General features: G+C 41.8%; 1 protein-coding gene across 5 annotated transcripts in view; it reads left to right on the forward strand.

Moving 5' to 3' along the window:
- DPF3 (double PHD fingers 3) overlaps positions 1-25,198 on the forward strand; it is a 247,255-nt gene that overhangs the window by 92,063 nt on the left and 129,994 nt on the right. For all 5 annotated transcript variants that reach the window (XM_048219960.2, XM_048219959.2, XM_044391364.3 and 2 more), the window contains one exon: positions 9,007-9,167. In XM_048219960.2, coding sequence (XP_048075917.1) covers positions 9,007-9,167 — 161 coding nt within the window. The remainder of the gene's footprint in view (positions 1-9,006; positions 9,168-25,198) is intronic.

The following is a 25,198-nucleotide window of genomic DNA, read 5'->3' on the forward strand; positions in this document are numbered from 1 at the left end:
AAATGCCAGGCCAATATTCTCTTTATCGGGGAGGGCAGCCTTGAAGCCCTTGTATTCCAGCAGCGATGGGGTCTGAGGATATGTTTGTCCAAGAATTGTCTCTAATCAATGGTCCGCTTCTCCTGGCAAAGCACACCCAGGGGATAGCATACTGGTGCCCAGCTCATCGCTGGGGTTTCAGAGAGAACTCAGTCTATGAACCAGGGAAAGTAAAAATACTTCCTCAATCAATGAAGTTTCTGTGATGGGTGTGTGTTTTCTTTCTAGGTATGCATCACCCTAAGATAAAGCAGTCTTTTTTTTTTTTTTCACTTTCGAAAGTTGGTTGCATTCTACACATTCTTCAGTCTCCAGAAGAGAGATTTATTTTGTCACGTCTGGATGCCATTTGAAAGGCAAACCTTGGATACAAGAAAAGCTACAGTCTTCTTCCTCCCCGGAGCATCCCCCTTTCCTGACCCCCCCATCCCCCCATTATTTACTGGAAGGAATCATCCTTTTTCCCTCCTGCCTCCAGTCTCTTGTCCTTGGCAGCCCCTTGACTTCAACCCTGAGTTGCATATGTCATCAGAACACCCAGTGGCAGCTCGGAAATCATGGCCAGGTTCAACATAAATTCCGTCTTGCTCAGGCAGCTTTGCATAATAAGTCCCTGAAAAGTCTTCACCAGAGTAGATGCTGGGAAAGGGATTTATTGGGTCTAGCAGGCCTGAACATCAGGCTGCATGGCATTTAAGTCATGTTAGGCGTTTTAGGGTTCAAATTCTTCATCGGACTTGGCTTTCGCAAGGCAATACCCTTGTCCCCAAGGTGCCTTTTCTGCGATATTATGAAGGTCAGAGTTACTGCCAGAGTGACCCCAAGAATGTCACGGTCTTCTCCGTAAATTCGCCTTAACCAGGCCTCTTGGATGTTTCGTGAGAGGGATGAGGCTTTCTGTGGGACTAGTCTGCTACAGGTTAGTGCTGCTCAGTGCATGCCAGCTGCCAGAAAAAAAAAAAAAAATTCAGGAACAAACCCAGCGAGTTAAAGTCAGTTTCCTGGGCTTTCCTGCTCTGCCGTTACGTGGCCCAAAGAGCATCACAGGCCCTCTTGTTCTTCCCCTTGCTTTGGAAGTTGGGGAGACATCTTTAGGTCAGTGAGTCTCATCTGTGGGGGAATCTGTCAAAAATAGTGGGGGAATCTGTCAAAAATACAGATGTCTGGATCACATGCCAGACCACCGGAATCAGAATTTCACAGCCTCCCCTACCCCCACTGATTCTGACACAAACCAAAATTGGCGAGTCAGTCTCTAGACCCTTCTCCTGGAGAGTGGTGTGATGGCATTCTTGATAAGCCGCAAGGGCTCATTTCCTGCGTCAGAGAGGAAGAGCTAGTCCTCCCGAGGTGGTCTGATGACAGCACCGTATTCAGTGAGCTTCTTGTAAAGTTCAGAGAAGGGGAATGTTAGTTCTGTGTCTTGAAGAGTGGCATGAATTTTGTGGATGGAGAAATGAAAATCTGCAGAGCTGAAGGGATTTTTTTATTATAATAATATTTTTTATTATATTATGTTAGTCACCATACAGTACATCCCCGGTTTTTGATGTAAAGTTCGATGATTCATTAGTTGCGTATAACACCCAGTGCGCCGTGCAATACGTGCCCTCCTTACTACCCATCACCAGTCTATCCCATTCCCCCACCCCCCTCCCCTCTGAGGCCCTCAGTTTGTTTCTCAGAGTCCATAGTCTCTCATGCTTCATTCCCCCTTCTGATTACCCCCCCTTTCTTTATCCCTTTTTTCTCCTACTGATCTTCCTAGTTCTTATGTTCCATAGATGAGAGAAACCGTATGATAATTGTCTTTCTCTGCTTGACTTATTTCACTTAGCATTATCTCCTCCAGTGCTGTCCATGTTGCAGCAAATGTTGAGAAATCGTTCTTTTTGATGGCTGAGTAATATTCCATTGTATATATGGACCACATCTTCTTAATCCAGTCATCTGTTGAAGGGCATCTTGGCTCCTTCCACGATTTAGCTATTGTGGACAATGCTGCTATGAACATTGGGGTGCATATGGCCCTTCTCTTCACTACGTCTGTATCTTTGGGGTAAATACCCAGTAGTGCAATTGCTGGATCATAGGGTAGCTCAATTTTTAACTTTTTAAGGGACCTCCCCACTGTTTTCCAGAGTGGCTGTACCAACTTGCATTCCCACCAACAATGTAGGAGGGATCTGAAGGGATTTTTTTTTTTTAAAGATGATAGGGAAACTTCCTTGAGATGTGAGCTTGCAGGATATCTGTTTTCAGTTGGCCAAGCTTGTGCTCTGGAGAAGCCAGATAATTTCAGGCTCACTTCATCTGCATATAGAGAAAGAGTGTCCCAAGCTTCTCTCAGCTGGGAAGCTTCCATTAGGAAGGCCTGACATTTCAACCAAGTAATCAGTATTTATCACATGCTCCTATAGTCCCAGCCCTGGGCTTGGTTGGGTAACATGGAAATATAGAACTCCTGTCTTCAAGATTCCTATATTCTGGTTGGGTGGGGAGAGATAAGGAGGATGGTAGAGACTGGCCAAACACAACTGAGATAATTGGGGAGCTCCAAGAGGGCAGAGAGCAAACACTATTGGCCGGATCACTGGGGAGGTGTCCTGGAAGGGGCAGGCCTTCAGCCAGCCCTTGAACAGATTAAGATTAGCCAGTCCTGGGGCAAGAGGCAAGAATTTCAGGTGGGAGGAAGAACCTAAGTAAAGTATATTGTTGGGGGCCAGGGGTAGGGCTGTCTGATTCATATATACAGCAGGGTCAGATGAAGAGTCATTCATTCCTTCAGTCATTCATTCATCATTCAGCCCAACATGGCAAGCTCTGTGCTGGGCTTGGGGCTAGAGCGGCGAGCAAGCCAGGTGCTGTTTCTGTATTGGGCAGGCTTTGGACTCGGGATCGTCATGCAACAGCTCTCCAACTCTCCCTGCTGCCTAAGGTCTTGGGACAGAGGTTTGGGTTGGCGTCCACCAGCCTCAAAGACACTGCGTCAGTGAGTGTGGTGTGTGTGTGTCTCGTGCAGAGGGCATCGGCCAGCTGAAGCAGGTGGCGTGCCGCAAAGTGGCAGAAAACGCTGCTCTTTGGGGGCAGGAGAAAGGAACCACTGTTGATGAAAAGGCATTTCCCTCTGTGTGCCAGAGGTTCCTTGTCATTTAATTCTCTCACAGACCTGAAGTAGCGGTTGCGGAACGTCGAGCTGAGGCTTGGGGAGGGAAAGTAAGCGGCCCCGGGGTTGTGTAGCCAGTCAGCCTTGGAGCTGGACTGAGATCTGCTGATCCAAGTCTCTTCTTTCTGTTCCACCCCAATCCCTCGGCTCTCCAAGGGCCCTGTCAGCCTCCAGAGGAAATTGGGCACCAGTGGGAGCCATCTTGGCTTCCATCCTGGGAGTGAAAGACTAAAAACTGGGCTCCAGGGAGATTTCTTTTTGTCAGGATGGGTAGAAGAGCTATAGTGATTATAGTCACGGCCCTGCTGCAGTAACCCGGGAGCTGGGTGTGGAGGACTGAACGGGAGTGTTTGCAGGCATTCTCTCGTTCTCTCGATTTTTTTTTTTTTTTTTTTTTTTTTTTTTTGCAAGTTGGGCCTAGACATCCATGCAATCTAAATCACCAACCTATATGTGCGGCCAACTGAAGACTGTCCAAATGGAAGCACCTACGGTAGGTATGAGCTGTTGTTGAATGCAGCTGTGCTGGGCTCTGTACTGGAGGCTGCGGATAAGTCAGGAAAAAGGCCAGGCGTACTGCGTTACTGGTGCCCCTGGGCAGCTGTTTAGCGCAAAGCCTGGTGGCTGTGTACAGTGGCCCTGCAGATGTGGTCTCTGCCCTCATAGGGTTTAGAGTCTTGTAAAGAAGATAAACATTAAGCATGGCATGGAATTGAAATTGACATTATGAATAGTATTACTAGTGCCATCTTTGTGGGAAGGGGACAGAACGAGGGAAGAAGGGGACTGGAATCTTGCTCCACCATCCTCTATAGGCCTTCCCTCTTTTAAATATCAGAAACACTGCCTTAGCTTGGCTGCTATGGCAGAATACCAGAGACTGAGCAGCTTAAACAACAGATATTTATTTCCTCCAGGTCTGGAGGCTGGGAAGTCCGAGATTAGGGTGCCAGCATGGTCTTGTTCTGGTGAGAAACTTCTTGGCTTGTAGATGGCTGCCTTCTTGCTATGATCTCACATGACAGAGAGAGAGAGAGAGCGAGAGACAGAGGGGGGGAGAGAGAGAGAGAGAGAGGGAGAGGTCATTCTCCTGTCTCTTCTTATACGGGCACCAATCCCATCATGAGGGCTCCATCCTCATGAACTAATTACCTCCCAAAGACCCCATCTCCAAATTCTAGAACATTAGGGGGGTTAGGGCTTCAGTGCGTGAATTTCAGGCGAAACAATTCAGTCCACAGCCAGTACTCCCCCTGGCTTTCTTTGAAGAGCAGCTCTAGGAACAATGTCACTGTGAGGAAAACGGGAAGGTTCTTCCACCTTGCCAAATATTGCCCCCTGCTTGCTAGTTACTATAAAATGCTACATCAATGGGAGATGGCTTTCCACAGCGCAGTTAGAGTTAAATATATTTAAATGCAAACAGGAGGAAGTTAGCATATTGGTGTGATGATTCTTAATGTGTGTTTGTGGGCGGTGGTGGAAGTGTGGGCAGCTGGGTGAGACAGCAGGAAATCCAGGTGCCCACAGAGAAGAGGAGGAGCCCATGGCGGGGAAGGAGGGGCCAGAGATCCTGCCACAGGCTAGGGCTTCTTGTTATCTCCGCTTATCTCTGTTTATGTGCACAAATAGCAATGATGGGACAAGGTCCTGTTTTTACAGTCAAAGGGGACTGGTGGCCATGCAGCGAGAATGGAAAGAAGAGGCAACTTCCTGAGAAATGAAAGAATCCAATGCCAGATGGGATGAAGGAAAGGGGAGGGTCAAGGACGCCTTGCTGGGGAGATACCAGAGCAATGTTCTCTCAGGTCTTCCCTCCCCCCCCCCCTCAAACCCCAGAAGAATGGAGACTCTGGGGAGGAAGCAGGCTTCTGGCAGATGAGGAATTTGCTTTTGGACACGTGGTTGGGGTATGGCAGGACACCTGTTCTTGGGTCAGAACACAGGACCAGAGGGACAGTGAAGAGGGAGCAGCCCCAGGTGTCTGGGTTGGAGGGTTGGACCTGAGAGTCAGCTCAGGACAGTGGATATGGAATCGAAGAGAACAGGCAAGGTGTTGAGAGAGGTGGAAGCATGAGGAAGAAGAGGAGCAGAGGGTCTTGGAGAGGCTGTGATGGGCTCTGAAAAGCACATTTGGAGCCTAGTTGGCAATCATTTTGGAGAAGTCTTTTTTTTTTTTTTAAAGGTTTTATTTATTTATTCATTTGACAGAGATAGAGACAGCCAGCAAGAGAGGGAACACAAGCAGGGGGAGTGGGAGAGGAAGAAGCAGGCTCATAGCAGAGGAGCCTGATGTGGGGCTCGATCCCACAACGCCGGGATCACGCCCTGAGCCGAAGGCAGACGTCTAACCGCTGTGCCACCCAGGCGGCCCTGGAGAAGTCTTATTTGCACCCCTCCAAATTCTTTTTGGTTCCCTGGAATCCATTTTTCCGCAGATGAGCTCAAGGAGGGTCACTGGAAAACTCTAAGAACTATGGCTCCCTTACTTCTGATTTGATCGCTGAGGGATCTCACCCCTCACGGTGCCCCCAGAACAGGGCAGCCAGCGCTGCTCCAAGCTGCAGGTTGTGGGGGGGCCCTGCTCTGGCAGAGAGCCCTGTAGTTTGTTCCCCTGTGCCTTTCCTGTTCCTGATTGCAGCCTTGGGTAGCCTGAACTGGGCTGTTGATGAGAACGTCATTCTACTCTGCCTTGTGCCAGCTTCTTCCAGCCCAAGACATCTATCACCCCGTGGTCATCCAGCCCCCTTGGTTTGATGCAGACAGGTGATGGCTGAGGCTGGGCTGTGTCTGACCCAGCCTGGGGCATGCTGGTCACTGCTCCACGAAATGAGTCATTCACTGCCAGCCTCCCCCACCCTCACCCCTTGCAACTTGAATGCAAATGTCACCCCTGGGATCCTATCATTGTGGGATTTTTTTTTTTTTTTTTTTTTTAAGAAATCCCATATTGAAAAGGACATTTGTCCTCTCTCCTGTTTAAATTGCTTTCCACGGGTTAGGGAGACCTGGCCATTGATTTTCTTCTAGAGAGCAGAACAAGCCCTGTGAAGATTTTGGCTAATTAACTTTTGGAGAGGTGCTGCTTGAATTTATCAAAAAGGCTGAAGTCTCTTTTCTCCTCCCGTATCTTGAAAAAGGCTTTAAACTTTTGTTTCCGAGTCGCTGTCAACGCCTAGTCTGTTTAAAAGTGACTTCCCTGGAGACGGGCAGAGAGGGTGTTGGACGTCACATTTTTGCAGGTTCAATCTTTAATACGGTCATTCCGGTCCGAAGAAGGGTTTCTCTGTTTACGTAAGAGAGGTATCGTTCACACAAAGATTGCATTTAAAAATACACATGTCCCCCCCAGCACGCCTGTTACTAATAACATCGCATGTTATGGAAAGTGGAAAGTATTTAAGATGAAATTAATTTTCGCCCAGCGCACCACTTTGTTTGACTTTCTTGTTCCATTCGGTGTGGGGCATGGACTTGGCCAAACTCACTTTTTATTTTCAGCAACTTCCCTTTCTTGTTCCTCTCTTTGGGACTGTTGGAAGCAAGTTAGGAGCATATCAGGGAAAGTCTAATGTGAGATCCTGCCGTCGTTTTCTATTATCCCGGCGTCCAGAGTTTGTTTCAAAAATGGAAACCGTCTCTCCAGTCCATGAGTTCCCGTGTGCCGTTGGCTTGGTCTATGGACTCTCTTTCAGCAGAATTTCTGGGGTTGGAAGAGTTCACGTCTATTTTGGCCATCTGCCAAAAGATCGTGGGAAACCAGATGACTGTTTCTCACATCGGACACCTCTCTGTTATGTGTTCTTGTCAGTTCCCATCAATGTGGCGTGGCTGGTCGCTGTTTCATGAAGGAGCTGGAGCACCCAGGACAGCCTGGATGGGGCTGTGTGTCATCTTGGCTGGGCCGAGCTGTCTGGGAACGTTCTGTGCGCTGAGCTATGTCGCCTTAGCAGTGGAGGCATTGAAGCTGGTGGGACACAGATGTGAGCGCTTTGTAGGAAATGGTTCTTTATTTTTGATCAATCTCATGATCCTTGTTACCATCTTTGATTACATCAGCTCATGTTCCGTTTTATAGCATTTTAATGGGCTTCCATCCCCCCAATTCATTTCCAGCTGTGTGGCTATTATAATTTGATTACAGTTTGGTTTTGCAACTGCTAGGACGCTTTCTGAGCACGTTATGCCTTCCTTGTGAGGCTGAAGATGTTCCGAGGGGGAAAAGGAGCAAGGTTTTTTTTTTTTTTTTTTTTTTTTTTTTTAGGAGGTATGTCAATAAGTAATTTCCAAAAATGCCTCAGAAGCTTCAATGGTTGTATCCTCCCAGAATAAGAAATTTGCTTTAAACTCTTTGGTAGACCCTGACCCACTGATTTTTTTTTTTTTTAAGAGTATAGAAAAATCCCTCTAAAATTTTGCTTTCTTTAGTCCTCTAGATATTTTGGTTAAGAAATATATTATTTTTAACTTAGAGACGTTCTCACCCTGATTTTGGCTTCTTCAAATCTACACAGAACCAAAACAAGGGGACATTCATAATGTTGCTTCAAAATGAGCTACTTGATTCTCCCTTCTGGCCCAGCAATCCCTGTGGCTCCTCCCCTTCCTGCCTTTCCCCCACCTCCCCACAGAGAAGTGCAAGTCTACCTGGCAGAGGTTATGTTATCACATTTGTATTTCCTTGAGACATTTATTAAACTTCAACATGTGCCTGTCTTTTATTTGTTATGTATTTGATCGCACTGATTTTTTTTTTCTTTACATTTGATCAGTTTTACCAATGTTACATTTTTGGTCTTTGAAAAGGATAACAGCTTAAAATTAGTAGCATCACCACATGTCCAAGGATACCAAAGATTCAGGAACATAGAATTTACTGTGCTTCATTAGACAAACCCCTCCAACAAACCAGAAAGGTCTTTCTATTGTGTTTTAGACGCCAGGGATTACATTATCTTGAATTCAAAATTCAACTACTATTACAAATGCTTCCTTTGTATACAGTTAGAAAGTTATTTTTCTTTGTGTGGTTTTAAAAGATTGGTGCATGCCCCTCTTCACCTCCTTTCACCATGATAGCTCCAGTTTTATGGGCTATTTCCTCTGTCCTAGTCTGTGTTTATATGGGGTGCTTCTCTTCTATCGTAATGGAAAGCTGTGCATCTATACTGGTGTTTTGGGTTCATTCTAGAGTGCCTTTCCTGGCAATTACTGAGAACAAAGTGTGGCTAACAGAGGATGTTAACGAGGGGGCTCTAGAAGGCTGAGTTCCTGGGAGAACCCATGGAAGATTGTTCCAGAACCACCTCTGTTCTGGTGCGGGACCTCATGCTTCCCAGAACAGGGACTTGTCATTTTTACTGGTGGTTTATGTAGGGGCCCTAGGGTCTCTGTTTTTTTTTTTTTTTTTTTAAAGAGACAGCCAGCGAGAGAGGGAACACAAGCAGGGGGAGTGGGAGAGGAAGAAGCAGGCTCCCAGTAGAGGAGCCTGATGTGGGGCTCGATCCCAGGACTCTGGGATCACGCCCTGAGCCGAAGGCAGACGCTTAACGACTGAGCCACCCAGGTGCCCCCCTAGGCTCTCTGTTAAAGGGAATTCTAAAGTCTCTGGGAAATAGAACCTGGTTGAGACCTGACACCAAGTTGGATTCTGCCCCTTGGCAAGGCTCTTGGTCCTTGTTGCCTGGGTCTTCATAACTCCATAATATTCCCAGGGAGGGAGGTGGGTAACATCAGTTTCCCTCTGGCTGTGTTTCCATTTCCCCGTGGCCTCATTCCTCCTCTCTCCCTCTCCCGGGCAGGCTCGGGGACCAGTTCTACAAGGAAGCCATTGAGCACTGCCGCAGCTACAACTCGCGGCTCTGCGCAGAGCGCAGCGTGCGCCTCCCCTTCCTGGACTCGCAGACCGGGGTGGCCCAAAACAACTGCTACATCTGGATGGAGAAGAGGCACCGCGGCCCAGGTGAGCCATGCCCGCGCCCCCCGCACATGCGCATGTCTGGCTTCCAGGCTGGATGCAGGAGGACCAGACATCATCCGGGCATCTCGGCAGCGCGGCTGGGGAAGGGCAGGCTGTGCAGCAGGCCTGGGATGCTCTCAAGAAACCCAACCCCTTTTCTAGCTCTTGGCACATGTTCCAAGGATGGTGTGGGGCAATGAAGCCACCTTGGGGGGAGGGGGGCGGCAGAGTGAGAGAACTCAGGATTTAGCCCAAAAAAGGGAGGACGCGACAGCCATGTTCGTCCTTTGCCATTTTGTAGCTTAGGGATTATAAACTGGAAATCTGCAGTCAGATATGGGTTTGAGGCTCGGCTTCTTCATCGAACCTCTCCCCTCAGGTTTCTCATTTGTAAAATGGGAATAATAGTAGTATTTACTGTAGGACTTTGTCAGGATTAAATGGAAATAGTCATAAAAGGCTTATGAGTTAGCTCATAGTAAGCATGTGCTCCCAAATGCTGGCTACTATTGTTGCTATTACTATTATTATTACTATGACATTAGCCTTCTAGGCGCCAGAGAACAGAATAAAGAAAGACCAAAGGGTGAAGATTAGGGAGGCAACCAAAAAAAAAAAAATGCAGTTTTCTGACTCCATATGGGTATTTTTAAAAAAAATTTTTATTATGAAAAATTTCAAACCCATACAAAAGTGGGGAGAATAGTAAAATGAGTGTCCATGTATTAATCAGCCAGTGTCAACAATGATCAACTCATGGCCAGTCTTGTTTCATTTATACTCACCTCCCACTTCCCTCCTTAACCCTTGGTTATTTTGAGGTAAATCGAAGGCAACATATTATTTCATCTGTAAATTTTTCAGTATGTATCTCTAAATGGTAAGGACACACACATCCACAACAGCTATCAAAGCTCCAAGTTAAGACATTAATAGAACCAAATATTTGTTCGACATTTGTTTCCCCCTGTAGTTGAAATCAGAATCCAAATAGGATCCCTACATTATAATTGGCTGATGTGGGTTCTTTTTCTTAGATTTTATTTATTTAATAGAGAGAGACAGCGAGAGACGGACCACAAGCAAGGGGAGTGGGAGAGGGAGAAGAGGCTTCCTGCCGAGCAGGGAGCCCGATGCGGGGCTCGATCCCAGCATCCTGGGATCCTGACCCTAGCCGAAGGCAGACGCTTAATGGCTGAGCCACCCAGGCGCCCCTGGCTGATGTGTTTCTTAAATCATTTTAAATCTGTAGGTCTTTTTTTTTTTTTTTAAAGATTTTATTTATTTATTCGACAGAGATAGAGACAGCCAGCGAGAGAGGGAACACAAGCAGGGGGAGTGGGAGAGGAAGAAGCAGGCTCATAGCAGAAGAGCCTGATGTGGGGCTCGATCCCAGATCGCCGGGATCACGCCCTGAGCCGAAGGCAGACGCTTAACCGCTGTGCCACCCAGGCGCCCCTAAATCTGTAGGTCTTGGGTCGTGTGTGTGTGTGTGTGTGTGTGTGTGTGTGTGTGTGTGTGTCTGTATCTGTATCTCTCCCCATTGCGTTTTATTTGTGGAAGAAACTGGGTTGTTTGCACTGTAGGGTTTCCCAGAGTCTGGATTTTCTGATAGCATCCCTATGAATTGATAGTTAGAACTAGAGACTTGAGCAAATTCAAGTTCAGTTTTTTTGGGGGCAAGAACAACTCCTAAGTGGCAGTGTACTTCCATCACGAGGCTCATGTTGCCCGGCTATCTCTCTTTTACTGATGTTAGCAGCTTCCATGAGAGTTGCCTAGATCCTTTATTCAATTAAGGGCTGCAAAAAGGTGGCATTCAATTCAAGGTCTGTCACTATTTTTTCATTCATGAGCTCTAGAACTTCTATAAAGAGAAACATCTCCTCTTTAAAATTTTGATTATTGTGAGGATAGTTCCCCTAGGAGGTGGGATAAATAATTTTGCCCCTTTATTTGCCAGTTTATTTTATTTTATTTTTCATCATAATAAACGTACTTTTTAATCCCCATCCCCTATTTCACCACCCCCCTCCCTTCCCCTCTGCTAACCATCAGTTTGTTCTCTGTAGTGAAGAGTCTGTTTCTTGGTTTGTCTTTTTCTCTCTCTCTCTTTTTTTCTTTGCTTATTTGTTTTGTTTCTTAAATTCCACACAGGAGTGAGATCATCCTTTGTCTTTCTCTGACTTATTTTAATTTAGTATTGTACTCTCTAGCTCCATCTGTGTTGTTACAAATGGCAAGATTTCATTCTTTTTATGGCTGAATAATATTCCATTGTGTATATATACCACTTCTTCTGTATCCATTCATCTATCAATGGGCATTTGGGCTCCTTCTATAATTTGGCTATTGTAAATAATGTATTTATCAGTTTTCAGAATAATGAGTTGGTTCCCTAGTATGTACCAAAGATGATCAGTAAAGTTATTATTTTGTTGCATACCACCATGGATTCACAGATTTAAACACACTGGATACATTTTAACCCATTGTAACTATTACTCTTATTGATGCTTCTATTGTCCCATCTTTGGCTAGAGGGGGTTTGGGCTGGTGTTGGTGTTTTGAAAGAACCCCAGTAGATTCTGATAACTACCTTGCTATCATAATGTTAAGACACATGTTTTAGGCTCATCTTGTACACCTTGCCCAGACTGGAGTCAGCTATTTCTCTAAGAAATCCTGTTGCCTTTTTGTAAGAAATGTTATTTAAAGACCATAATCTGGTGGTACTCATTGTTCCTGGGTTGGTTGCTGTTTCTAGGACTTCTTAGAGAGCAGATCTAAGAAATATGATTTCTTTTCTGAAAAGAGAAAATACATTATGAAATTACACTTATATTTACCATTCAATTCAGTTTTACACAGTTTTTATTTAACTGTCCTAATTGTCTGTCTCCTTTCTCCCACACCAAAAAATTCCTGGCTCTTAACGATGCTGACATAATTACTTATTTGCTTTATGCCACAACATACACATCAGAGTATCAGAAGAAAATGAGACTTCCAACAATAAAATTACTGAACGTGATTTCTTCTCCTTCTCCTTCTTCTCTCCTCCTCCTCTTCCTCCTCCTCCTTCTTTTTGTCCTTAGGGTACTGCCCATGAAGGATGTAGAGTCCAATTACTGTGTTTTAAGGTCACTTGAAAGAGTTCCTCCGAGTGGTTGTTCCACTAACTGAATACACGGGTGGATTTGTTTCATTTTGCGTTCACTTCTTAGGTATTCTTTTTTTTTCTTGAATTTCATATAATTTCTTTGTCTTTTTAAATTTTTTTTTAATTTTGAAATAGTTGTAGATCCACAGGAAGTTGCAAATATGGTAGAGAGAGATCCCCCATATCCTCCACCCAATTTCCCCCAATGGATACATCTTATGTAATCGTAGCACAATCTGGAAACCAGAAAATTGACATTGATAAAATGTGTGTGCATAGTTCAATGCCATTTTATCACACATGTAAGTATGTGGAACCGCGTCTATAATCAAGATACAGAACTATTCCATCACTGCAAAGATCTCCCTTATACTACCCCTTTATAATGATACTCACCTGCCCCTCTCATACTTTCAATACCTTTACAGTGTCTTAAACATTTCCTCTACACACACTGAAAACATCAGACAGTATTGAAATTTTTGCTTCCATTATCAAACTGTTAACTTAGAAAATGTAAGAAAGTGTCTATTGTATTTACTCATATTTTTACTCTTTCATTGTTCCTTCTTCCTTCCTGATGTTCCAAAATGCCTTCTTGCATAATTCCTTTCTGATTAAGTACTTTCTTTAGCTGTTATTTTAAAGTAAATCTTCTGGTAACAACTTATCTTACCTTTTCTTTCTTCTGAGAATGTCTTGATTTTTTCCTTCATTCCTGAAGGATATTTTTGCTGGATATAAAATTCAGGGTTGCTAGTCCTTTTATTTTAGCATTTGAAACATGTTTTGCATTTCCTTTTGGCATGTGATAAGGTTTGTGATGAGACATTTGCTGTTATTCAAATTCTTTTCCTTTATAAGTGAGGTGTCATTTCTCTGTCACTGCTTTCAAGACTTTGTCTTTAGTTCTCAAAAATTTGATTTTGATATGTTTTGGTGTGGATTTGTTTGAGTTTACCCTTTTTGGAATTCACTGAGCTTCTGGAATCTGTAGGTTTATATCTTTTGCCAAATTTAGGAAAATTTCAGCTATTGTTTTTTTGACTATATGTTTAGTCCCACTCTTTTTCCCTCACCCTTCTGGGATTCTACTAACAAAATTTTTAGATTTTTTTTGTTATACCTCACGAATCCCCCAGGCTCTGTTTCTTTTTGTTTGTTTGTTTGTTTTTGTTTTTAGTCTGTTTTCTCTCTGTTGCTCAGGGTTATTTTTATTTTTCTCTCTTCAAGTTCACTGCTTCTTTCTTCTATTCTCTACATTTGTTATTGTTGTTTTAATGTGTTTTTCAGTTTTACAATTTCCATTTTGTTCTTTTTTATATCTTCCATTTCTTTGCTTAGACTTTGTTTTCATTTGTTTCAAACGTTCATGATTATTTGTTGTAACGTGTTTATGATGCCTCCTTTGAAATTTTAATTAAGATAATTAGGATTCAGGATTGATATTTCTAGTAATTCTATCAGAATATTGTCAGATAATTCTAATATCGGCGTTGATATGTTATCTTTTATCTCATTCAAGTTGAGATTTTCCTGGTTCTTCACATGAGTGATTTTGATTGAATCCTGGACATTTTGGCCATGATGTTGTAAGACTCTATATATTCTTTGGTAAAGTATGCAAATCTTTAATCCATTTAAAAATTGGATTTTTTAAAAAATTGAAACTTATTTGACACAAGACATTGTGTCAATTTAAGGTATACACCATGTTAAATTTATATATTTATATATTATAATATGATTGCCATTGTACTGATAATTATCGACTCTATCACATTACATAATGATCCTTTTTTTAGTGGTTGGAATACTTGAGTTCTAATCTCTTAGCAAGTTTGGTGATATAATATAATATTGTTGTCTATGTTCTCTGTTCTCTGTATTAGATCTCTGGGGGGGGATCATTAGTTTTCTTATTATTAAAATTTGATAGTCCTTTCTATATTCTGGATTCAAGACTTTTATCTGATATATGCTTTGCAAATATTTTTCCCAGTCTATGGGTTATATTTTCATTATCTTAACAGTGTCTTTCAAAGAGCAGATATTTTAAATTTGGATTAAGTAGAAGTTTATCAATTTGTTATTTTATGAATTGAGATTTTGTTGTTGTATGTAAGAAATTGTTGCTTAATCCAAGGTTAAGCAATATTTGTTTTTTTTTTTTCCTAGAAGTTTTATAATTGTGGGTTTTATACTTAGGTCTATGATCCATTTTGAATTTTAAAATATAATTTGAGGGGCACCTGGGTGGCACAGCGGTTGAGCGTCTGCCTTCGGCTCAGGGCGTGGTCCCGGCGTTATGGGATCGAGCCCCACATCAGGCTCCTCCGCTATGAGCCTGCTTCTTCCTCTCCCACTCCCCCTGCTTGTGTTCCCTCTCTCACTGGCTGTCTCTATCTGTGTTAAATAAATAAATAAAATCTTTAAAAAAAAAATAATTTGAGGTACAGATTAAAGTTTATCTTTTTGCAGATAGATATCTAATTGTTCCATCATGATTTGTTGAAAAGACTAGCCTTTCTCCACTGAATTGCCTTTGTGCCTTTGTCAAAAATTAAATGTTCATATGTATGTGGGTCTATTTCTGGACATTCAGTTTTGTTTCATCGGTCTATTTGTCTTTCCTCACACTAATATCATACTGTCTTGATTATTATATTTTTGTAATGCTTTTTGAAATCAGGTAGTGTTAGTCCTCTAAATTTGTTTTTCTTTTTCTAAGTTATTTTGGCTATTCTAGTCCTTTGCATTGCTACATGAGTTTTACAGTCAGTTTGTCCATTTTTACAAAAACTCTGCTGGGATTTTGATAGGGATTATGTGGAATCTATAGATTAGTTTTGGAGAAAATGAACAATTTTCAATACTGAGTCTTCTAATCCCTGAATATAACATGGCTCTCCATTTGTTGTCTTCTTTAATTTTTCCCATTGATGGTGTTTAGTTTTTTGTGTACAGATATTTCACATGTTGTCAGATTTATTTCTAAGTACTTAATATTTTTGTTACTATTGTAAAATGGATTTTAAAAAATTTCAATTTCTGATTATTCTTTGTTAGTTTACAGAAATACAGTGGATTTTGTATATTCATTCTGTATCCTGCAACCTGCTATCCTCATTTATTCTAACATCTTTCTGCAGATTCCACAGCATTTTCTACACAGTTGATTGTTGGTAGTAAAAAAGAAAACTTTTCTTTTGAATATGGATGACTTTTATTTATTTTACTTGTCAGTTGCGCTGGCTAGAATGTCTAGTATAATATTAAGAAAAAGTGTTTAGAGTGGACATCCTTATGTTGTTCCTGATCTTAAGGGAAAAACATTCATTTTTTCATTATTAAATATGATGCTAGCAGTGGGCATTTTGTAGTTGCTTTTTTATTAGACTGAGGATATACTCATACTTACCCTTACTGAGGATATTGAGAATTTTAAATCAGGAACTGATGTTGGATTTTATTAGCTGATTTTTCTGAGTCTGGATGATCATGTGATTTTTCTTTTGTGGTTTGTTAATATGATGAGTTACTTTGATTGACATTGGAATGTTAAGCGAACATTGCATTCCTAGGATAAACCCCGCTTTGTCATGATGTATTATCTGTTTGATATATCATCAGATTCACTTTGCTGAAGTTTTATTAGAGGTTTGCATCTATGTTTATGAGAGGTATTTCTCCATAGTTTTCTTTACTTATGTCTGTGTCTGGCTTGGGTATCAGGATGATGTTTGCCTCATTTAATGAGTTGGGAAATATTTCTTCCTTTTCAGTTTTCTGGGAGAGTTTATGTAGAATTTGTATTTTTTCCTTAAAATGTTTTGTTTTGTAGCATTTTCCAGTGAATTCATCTGGGCCTGGCAATTTCTTTGTAGGAATGTTTTTAAAACTACAAATTTAATTTCTTTAATAGATATTTAGGTTTTTCATTTTATATCGAGTGAGTTTTGGTAGTTTGTGACTTCAAGGAATTTGTCCATTTCATCTAAGTTGTCAAAATTGGTTGTGCAACGCTGTTCATACCATTAGTGTATTATTCTTTTAATATCTGTTGAAACTTGTGATTCTCTCTTATTCCTTATGTTGGTAATTTGAATTTTCTTTTTCACCTAATCAGTCTAACTGGAGGTTTATCAATTTTATTGATCTTTTCAAAGAAATAGTTTTTGATATAATAGATTTTTCCTTTTTTTTCTGTTTTCTATTTCATGATTTCTACTCTGATATTTATTTTTTCCTTTCTTCTACTTACGTTGAATTTAAATTACTCTTCTATTTCTTCTGTTATTTCTTCAGGTAGAAACTGAGGTCATTGATTTGAGACTATTCTTCTTTTCTACTATAGGTGTTTTCTAACATAGTTTATTCCCAAATATAAATACTGCTTTAGCCTCATTTCACAAATGTCGATACTGTATTTTCATTGTCATTCAATTAAAAATGTTTCCTATTTCGCCTTTCAAGTTCTTTTACCTATGGATTATTTAGAAGTGTGTTATTTAGGTTTCCAGACCTTTGGGGGATTTTCCAAATATATGCCTCTTACTTATTCCTAATTTCATTCCATATGGTCAGAGAATACTTTGTATGACTTGAATCCTTTAAAATTTACTGAGACTTGTTTTATGGTTCAGAATATGGCTTATCTTGGATAAATTTTCTCTTTGGTCTGGAAAAGAGTGTGTATTTTCTTGTTGGTGGTTGGAATGTTCTATAAATATTAATTGAGTCAAGTTGGTTGATAGTATTGCTCAATTCTACATCCTTACTGATTTTTCTGTTGATTTGTTCTATGAAGTATTGAGAGAGAGTATTGAAATTTCTGACTATAGTTGTGAGTTTGTCTATTTATCCTTACAATTTTATCAGTTTTTGCTTCATATGTTTTGAAGCTCTGTTATTAAGGGAATACATATTTAGGGTTGTTATGTCCTCTTGATAAATTGGTCCATTATCATTATGTGAGGACCTTTTTTATCTCTACTAATATTCTTTACTATGAAATCTGCTTCCCATGATATTAATATAGCCATTCCAGCTTTCTTTTGATTAATGTTAGCATGGTGTATATTTTTCCATTCCTTTACTTTTAGTATATTTGGATCTTTATAAGTATATATTTTTTTGTAGGCATATATTGCTGTGTCTTGCTTTTTTTCATTATTAACATATAACCTTTTATTCGTTTCAGAGGTACAGGTCTGTGATTCACCAGTCTTACACAATACACAGCGCTCACCACAGCACATATGGTCCCCAGTGTTCATCACCCAGCCACCCCATCCTTCCCACCCCCCTCCACTCCAGCAACCCTCAGTTTGTTTCCTGAGATTAAGAGTCTCTTATGGTTTATCTCCCTCTCTGGTTTTGTCTTGTTTCATTTTTTCTTCTCTTCCCCTATGATCCTCTGCCTTGTTTCTCAAATTCCACATATCAGTGAGATCATATGATAATTGTCTTTCTCTGATTGACTTATTTCACTTAGCATAATACCCTTTAGTTTCATCCACATTGTGGCAAATGGCAAGATTTCGTTTTTTTGGATGGCTGCATAATATTCCATTGTATATGTCTTGCTTTTTAAATGCCATCTGACAGGGGCGCCTTGGTGGCCCAGTCAGTTAAGTGTCTAACTTTTGATTTTGGCTCGGGTCATGATCTCAGGGTTGTGGGGTGGAGCCCCATTTTGGGTTCCATGCTGGGCATGGAGCCTGCTGAAGATTCTCACTCTCCCTCCCCCTCTCTCCCTCGTCCCCCACTCGTGTGCACACACATGCACTCTCTCTAGGAAAAAAAAAAAATAAATACAAGCTGACAATCTGTGTTTTTAAAATTGGGATATTTAGACTATTTACATTTAATGTGATTATTGCTATAGTTAGGTTTAAAGCCATCATTTTGCTATTTGTTTTCTATTTATCCATCTCTTTGTTCCCTTTTCCCTCATTTTCTTCCTTTTTGGGGATTAATTAAGTTTTTTATGATTCTATTTTATTTCCTTTGTTGGCTTAATAACTCCTTGTTTTGTTATTTTAATGATTGCTTAATGTTTGTAGTCTCCATCTTTAATTAAAGTTTGCCTTCAGGTGATACTTTACTACTTCATGAATAGTATAAAAACTCTATAATAGTATTACAGTAAACAGAATAATACTGTCCACAAAGATGTCCACAGCTGGAACTCATGGAAATGCTACCTGATGTGGCAAAAGAAACTTTGCGGATGTGATTAAGGACGTTAGATGGGGAAATTATTATTATTATCCAATGGCCTCCATGTAATCATAAGAGTCTTTATAAGGGGGAGGCAGCAGGGCAGAGTCAGAGAAGGAGATGTGACAACAGATGCAGAGGTTGAAGTGATGCCATTGAGGAAGCGGTCACAAGCCAAAGGATGTGGGTGGCCTCTAGAAGAAGCCAGAGAAAGCAAGGAAGTAGATTCTGATCCAGCGTTTCCAAAAGGACTGAATCCCTGCTGAAACCTTGGTTTTAGCTCAGTGAGACTGATTTTAGACTTCTGACCTCCAGAACTGTGAGACAACAAATTTATATGTTAAGCCTCATATGTTAAGCCTCTGAGTTTGTGGCACTTAATTATGGCAGCAGCAGGAAACTAATACAAGTGCATGTTTATCTTTTCCCTACTGGCCTTTGTGCAATTGTTGCCATATATTTTAGTTTTACATATGATATAAACCTTTTTACTACACTGTCATTATCTTTGTTTAGTTAATAATCTTTTAAAGAGTTTTAAAAAATAAGAAAAAAACACCTTACATAATTACTTATGTACTAAACCATTCCTGATGCTTTTCATTTCATTGTGTACATCCATATTTAGATCTGGTATCACTTTCCTTCTGCTTGAATGACTTCCTTTAATAGTTCTTGTAGTTTGGGTCTGCCGATGATTATTTTTTCCAACTTCTGTATGTCTTGAAATATCTTTAGTTTGCTTTTGTTTTTTGAGAGATATTTTTATGGAGTATAGAATTTAGGTTGACAAGTCCCCCCCCCCCCTTTCCATACTGTAATGATGTCAAACCACTAAGTTTTCTTGCTTTGCAGTGTTTCTAATGAGAAATCACCCTTATCTTTGAGCCTCTCTGTATAATATGACACCTTTCTCTGGCTGCTTTTTATATTTTCTCCTTAACACTTGTATTGGGTTTTTTGTTTGCTTGTTTTTTTGTTTTTTGGCTGAGCGGCTGCGAAGACTTTATCAGATTATTTAAAATGTTGGCATCTAACTATTCACGTGTCTATATGAAAGAGCTATATAGACTATTGCTATTTTTGAGCAATTTTGATTATGATGTGCCTTGTTACAGTTTTCTTCATGTTTCTTGTGCTTAGTTTTATTGAACTTCTTGGATTTGCATGCTTGTAGTTTTCATCAATTTTTGAAAATTTCTAGCCATTATTTCTACAAATATTTTTTCTTCCCCTTCTCCTCTTTGGGGACTCCAATTACACATATATTAGGCTGTTTGAAGTTGTCCCACAGCTCACTATGCTGTTCTTCTAGAAAAATTCTCTTTTTTCCATGGGTTTCATTTTGGATAGTTTCTATTGTTGCATTTTCAAGTGCACCAATTTTTTTCTTCTGCAATGTCTAATCTAACATTAATCCCATTCAAGTCTTTTTTTTATCTCACACATTGTACTTTTCATTTCTAGAAATTATATTTGAGTCTTTAAAAAATTCATGTTTTACTTAACTTTTGAACATATGGAATATGAATGATAACTGTTTTAATGTTCTTGCTGCTAATTTTATTGTCAGTATCGATTCTGGGTTGGTTTTAGTTGAGTCTTTCCTCCCTCATTATAGGTCATATGTTTCTGCTTCTTTATATAGGCCCTGTAATTTTGGATTGGATGCCAAACATCATGAATTTTACCTTGTAGGTGCTGTCTATATCATTTATTCTATTAATATTCTGGAGTCTTGTTTTGGGACAGTCAAGTTACTTGGAAACAGCTTGATCTTCAGGTGATACTGGAGCAGTGCTCAGTCTAGGGCTAAATATTCCCTATCAGAGAGGTAAGACCCTTCTCTGACTCTACCCAGTATTTCACGAATTATGAGGCCTTTCTAACATGCTGCTGCAAACGGACCATTTGCAGTCCCTTTGCACATCAGGCACTCTTATTTCTATTCTTACTGGGTGGTTCTTTCTTCAGCATTGAGTAGTTTTCTCACAAGCATGCACTGATTAGTACTGAACTGAATACTCAAAGGGGACTCTCTGTGACCTCCAGAGTTCTTTCTCTGTGCAGCTCTCTTCTGTTTACTATTCTGTTTCTTGAATTCTCGTCACCTTGGTCTCCCCGGGCTCTCAGCTCTTTCTTTTCACTCAGACTCAGAGAGTCTGTTGGTTTCCACCTGTGTTCCTCTTCCCCATGCTGCAATCTGGAAGCTCTCTTGAGGTAGTAAGCTGGGGCAATCATAGGGCTTATCTTATTCATTTCCAGTGTTTCAGACATCAGTGTCCTTCATTTCCTGATGTTCAGGGTCTTGAGAACTTTCGTTTTGTATTTTCTCTCTCTTTTGGTTTCATGTAGGAGAGTAAATACGATCCTTGATATTCCCATCTAGCCAGAAGCAGATGTTTGCTTTTTTAATTTAACTGTATAAAATATTCACATGGTTCTAAAGTCATATCAATAAAGCATGGTGTAGTCAGAGAAAGTCTTGTTCTGTCTCTGTCGTTTTACTCTGTCCCTTTCCTGTTTCTATAAACAACTTTCTCTTCTCCTTGTTATTATTATTTTGTTTTTGTTCTTTTTCTAAGTAACTTTTTTCTAAGCTTTTGGTTTAAAAAAACTATGTGAACATATGACATATATATTTATGTACATATATATGTGTGTATATACCCATTTGTTAGATAAATAATAGTATGTTATACATACTATTCTCCACCTTGCTTTTTTCACTCCATTACAGTGATACTTCCCTCCATGTCTCAACAGCTTCATAATCGTCCATTGTGTGTATATCCTATTGTTTATTCAACCAGTTCCCTATAGATGGACATTGGATTATTTCCAGTCTTTTTCTAGTATTAAAAATGATACAATGAATACATATTTTTGTATTTTTGCATTTTTTGCATATGAATCTGTGATATAGATTCCTAGAGGTGGAATTGCAGGGTCAAAGGGCAAATACATATGCAGTTTTGTTAGACATGCTAAATTTCCCTTCATAGGGTTGTGCCCCTTTGCATTCTTACCAGTAGTGGATCGGATTGGTAGGCATATTTCTAACACAGTATTTCAGTAGTGCAGTAGACTGCTTCATGAAAGGGTAAGGACTAGAATTATTGAAACAAAGGCCAGGGTGGAGGCTCTTGTCAGGGATTTTGGAGAGGTGATTCTTGTATTAGGTAAGAGTCAGACCCGATAATGTTTAAGCTCCCTCCTCACATTATAATGCTATTATTCTAAACTTCCTTTATCTGATGAATTGAGAAGGTATGTAGTGGTTGTTTTTCTGATTCCCCACACATTTTATGTGCCTCTCAACAATGCTTTTATATTATCAGGATGCGTTTCCCCATGAGCACTTTTAGTTGGTGATGTGGAAGGAAAGGAAAAAAAAATTCCACAAGAAATGGCTTGATGGGGGTGGGTGGGAGGGCTGGGGGATATTTTCTTGATAGTTTTGGTGTGGGGAGCTACTTTCCCAAGGGAAGGACTCTGGGGTTCAAGCATGCTGTGTGTGGACCAGTAATGGGATGCCTTGGTGGGGAGCTAGGGTGGTGGAGAGGTTTTGAGTGTGGGCTGTGGACTAGATTATACTTTGAGTTGTATGACCCTGTGCCAGTTACTTAATCATCATTAGCCTCACCGCCCTTGTCCTTTAAATGTCTCATAGGGTTGTTCTCGTGGTGAGATAACAGTGAGTGTGAGGTGCTAGCCTAGGACAGAATAAGAGCTCAGTAAATGTTAGCTGTAGTTACTGTGTCAGGTTTTGAGCGTGATGGGACCAGCTAGGGGCTTGAGAAGCCCTGGGTCAGAAGGGGCAGGCAGCATACTGGATTTGAGGCCTACCTTGCCACAATAGTCTTGATACATGGAACATTATAATTGAATCAGAGAGAGAGAAGCTTATGGAGAAGAATGGGAAGGGTGGTTGGAGGGGATGGTTGGTGAGCTGGATAGAGGGCTGTGCCGAGGGCGGGGGTGTGGTGCCTAGTGCCCAGGACTTCAGGCTTTCAGGGAAAAGAAAGGCACTGTGGCCTGGAATGTTTCGGGGGTGGGGGGCGGTGGAGGTGCTTCACTGAACAGATGGTCCACAAAGTCAGGACAACTTTTAAATAAGCCAAGAGAAGAGGGAAGGGCAGAGAACCAGGAAATATCATGGGTGTAAGTGCTTGTGAAATACATCTTGCCCACGCCGCAAGCCCTTCCTACGGACTTATTGCTCATCCCTCCAGCTCTGTAGAGTTGGTCCAAATTGGTGTTTTCAACCACAAACATTAATGGAGCACCTGTTATGTCCTGGGCTCTGGGAATATAAATATGAGTGAGTTGATGTAGTAAAATTCTTATGTAGGAGTTTTTCACACAACAATTGCCTTGGTTATCTCTGATGTTCTGGTTTAGTAGGATGGGGCTGGAGTCCAAGCATCTGCCCTTTTCAATAACTACTTATGCAGTTCTGATGCCCAGTCTTGGTGAAGAACCCCTGGCTTGTGTCATTATCTGTTTATAAGTAAGGAGGCTGTTGGTGACCCATTGTGAAGGCACGTGGTAGGAGCAACGTGCAGAGGAGCTCTTTAATGGCAGTGATGGTCTGAAGAGCAGCCTGCTGTTCCATCCCTTTCCTGTCCAGTAGGGGGTGGGCAAGGGGGAGAGGATGAAAGGGAAGCAGTGTTTGGATTCTTAATTTGGGACCTTGAATCTGTTACCCCAGTTCTGGGCAGTTGTGGTCACTGCCTCTTTCCAGTAACTCCCATCCCCTCTAGTTCCTTGGCCTCTCAGTTGGCTGTCCTTTAAACCCAAGTGGGTGGATGGGATGGATGGTTGGGATACAGGTGACACCTATCCAACCTGGGGACTGAGAGGGGACAAATTGGCCTAAGTTACAGGAAGGTATATTTTGATTCAAAATAAGGGTGAAGTGAAACTGTTTGTCACAATAAGAGTTGACCAACCACAGGAAGTCTGTCCTGTGAAGGAGTGAGGTTTCCATTGCAGGGAGTGCTCAGTGGCGGCTGCTGGCCCACCTCTCTGAGATGCGGCAGGGTGGGCTTGAACTGCCACCGCTCCACTCTGGCTGGGGGAAGAGGAAATGACTCCAGTTCTTTTCTTCTTTTCAAACCCTGCTCCTATTCCTATCATCCTTCCTTCTCTGTCTATCCCACCTCTTCTGAATTCTTAATACCGTATGCTGTGTCTGTCAGAGATAATCGTGACACTTAGGACCCACCTGGTGATTTGGTCAATGCTGGTAATAAGCGACTTGTCTGGAGTCTGCTGACCGTCCAGGCATCAAAGCCCATCCTGCTGATTTTTTCTATGGAGACCGTGCTCCCCCCAGCAAGTGTGTGAGTTCCTCTGTGTGTGTGTGTGTGTGTGTGTGTGTGTGTGAGATGCCTGTGCTGGCACACGAGTACGAGTGGTGTAGCTGGAGTTGCAGCTCAAAGTGACAGAAAAGCAGTTTGCTTAGTGAGGTATGTGAATGGAGGGGTAGCTGTGGCCTTGGTTACCAGGGAAGACTAGTCCCTCCTGTTGTGTCCTGCCTCCTTTCCCCCCTCCTCCGTAGTCCCCCTAGCCCCAGGCTCACTCCTTCAGGTTAATTTCCCTGGCTGCAGCTGTGACTCCCTCCTCCTCCCCCTTCCCTCCCTCCTCCATCTACCACACACACAGCCTTTGAGTTATGTGCCTCCTGTTCTAATGAGATAAACAACATAACTCTCACGGGGCTCTGCTCGTCCCTCTATAAGTGGAACTCCAGGGCTGAATGCGTTGGCCCTATAAAGGCACCCTGGTGCTTGTCAGCCTAGGGAGGAGGGCAAGGAAGGGGGGCTGGAGCGCCGAGAGAGTTCTTGGGGCCATTGGCTTGTTGAGATGAGGTGGAGTCAAGGCCGACATCAAAGAGAGGCCTGTTTCTACCCTCGTGGCTAAAGGAGCGAAGAGCAGCATGGGCATGCGGGGTGGGGGCCTTGTCATGCCACATGGCCATCGAGTCCAGCCTCATCTAAGTCAGCTAACTCATGATAATTAATAACTGACATTTGCACAAGGCTTCATGGTTGTAAAGAGCTTCTTCTTGAATATAAGCTAATCCCACAACAGCCCCCGGAAGGTAGGTATTATTAATATTCTTATCTTATGGGAAAGGAGACAGGCTCAGAAATGTGTGGTGATACTTCCAAGGTTGTAGGAGTGGTGGTATGAGGACTCATGTGCTCTTCCTCTGCACCGCGGGCCTTCTGTAATCCATCAGAGAAAGTTAAAGAATGGTATAAAAACAGTCCCCTCTTCTGGCCATTCAAACTACCTGCTACCAAGAGAGTGAGTGGGTCCGCAGCTCTAAACTGACTGGCCTGGGGCTGTCTTGATGCTGCTGACTGACAGTGCAGTGACCATGGTCTCAGGGAGGGCATAGGCCTTTGGGCAAGTATTGATAATTTTGACCTCTTGTCATTTAGATCTTTTGAGAGTGCTTTCTGGACCAGTCCCTTCTGACTCACCTGGTTGGAAATACTATGAAGCAGTCTGTGGGGCAAGAAGGAGCTTAAGGCACAGAGACTGCCATCTTGGGGTGGGTTTTGTACTCACTCCTGGGGCCACCTATGGGGTCCCTCTTGGATGGTTTGGATGTGGGTGGATGAGTTTTCTG

This window comes from Ursus arctos, unplaced genomic scaffold (assembly GCF_023065955.2).
Source record: "Ursus arctos isolate Adak ecotype North America unplaced genomic scaffold, UrsArc2.0 scaffold_25, whole genome shotgun sequence".
Taxonomy (NCBI): Eukaryota; Metazoa; Chordata; class Mammalia; order Carnivora; family Ursidae; genus Ursus; species Ursus arctos.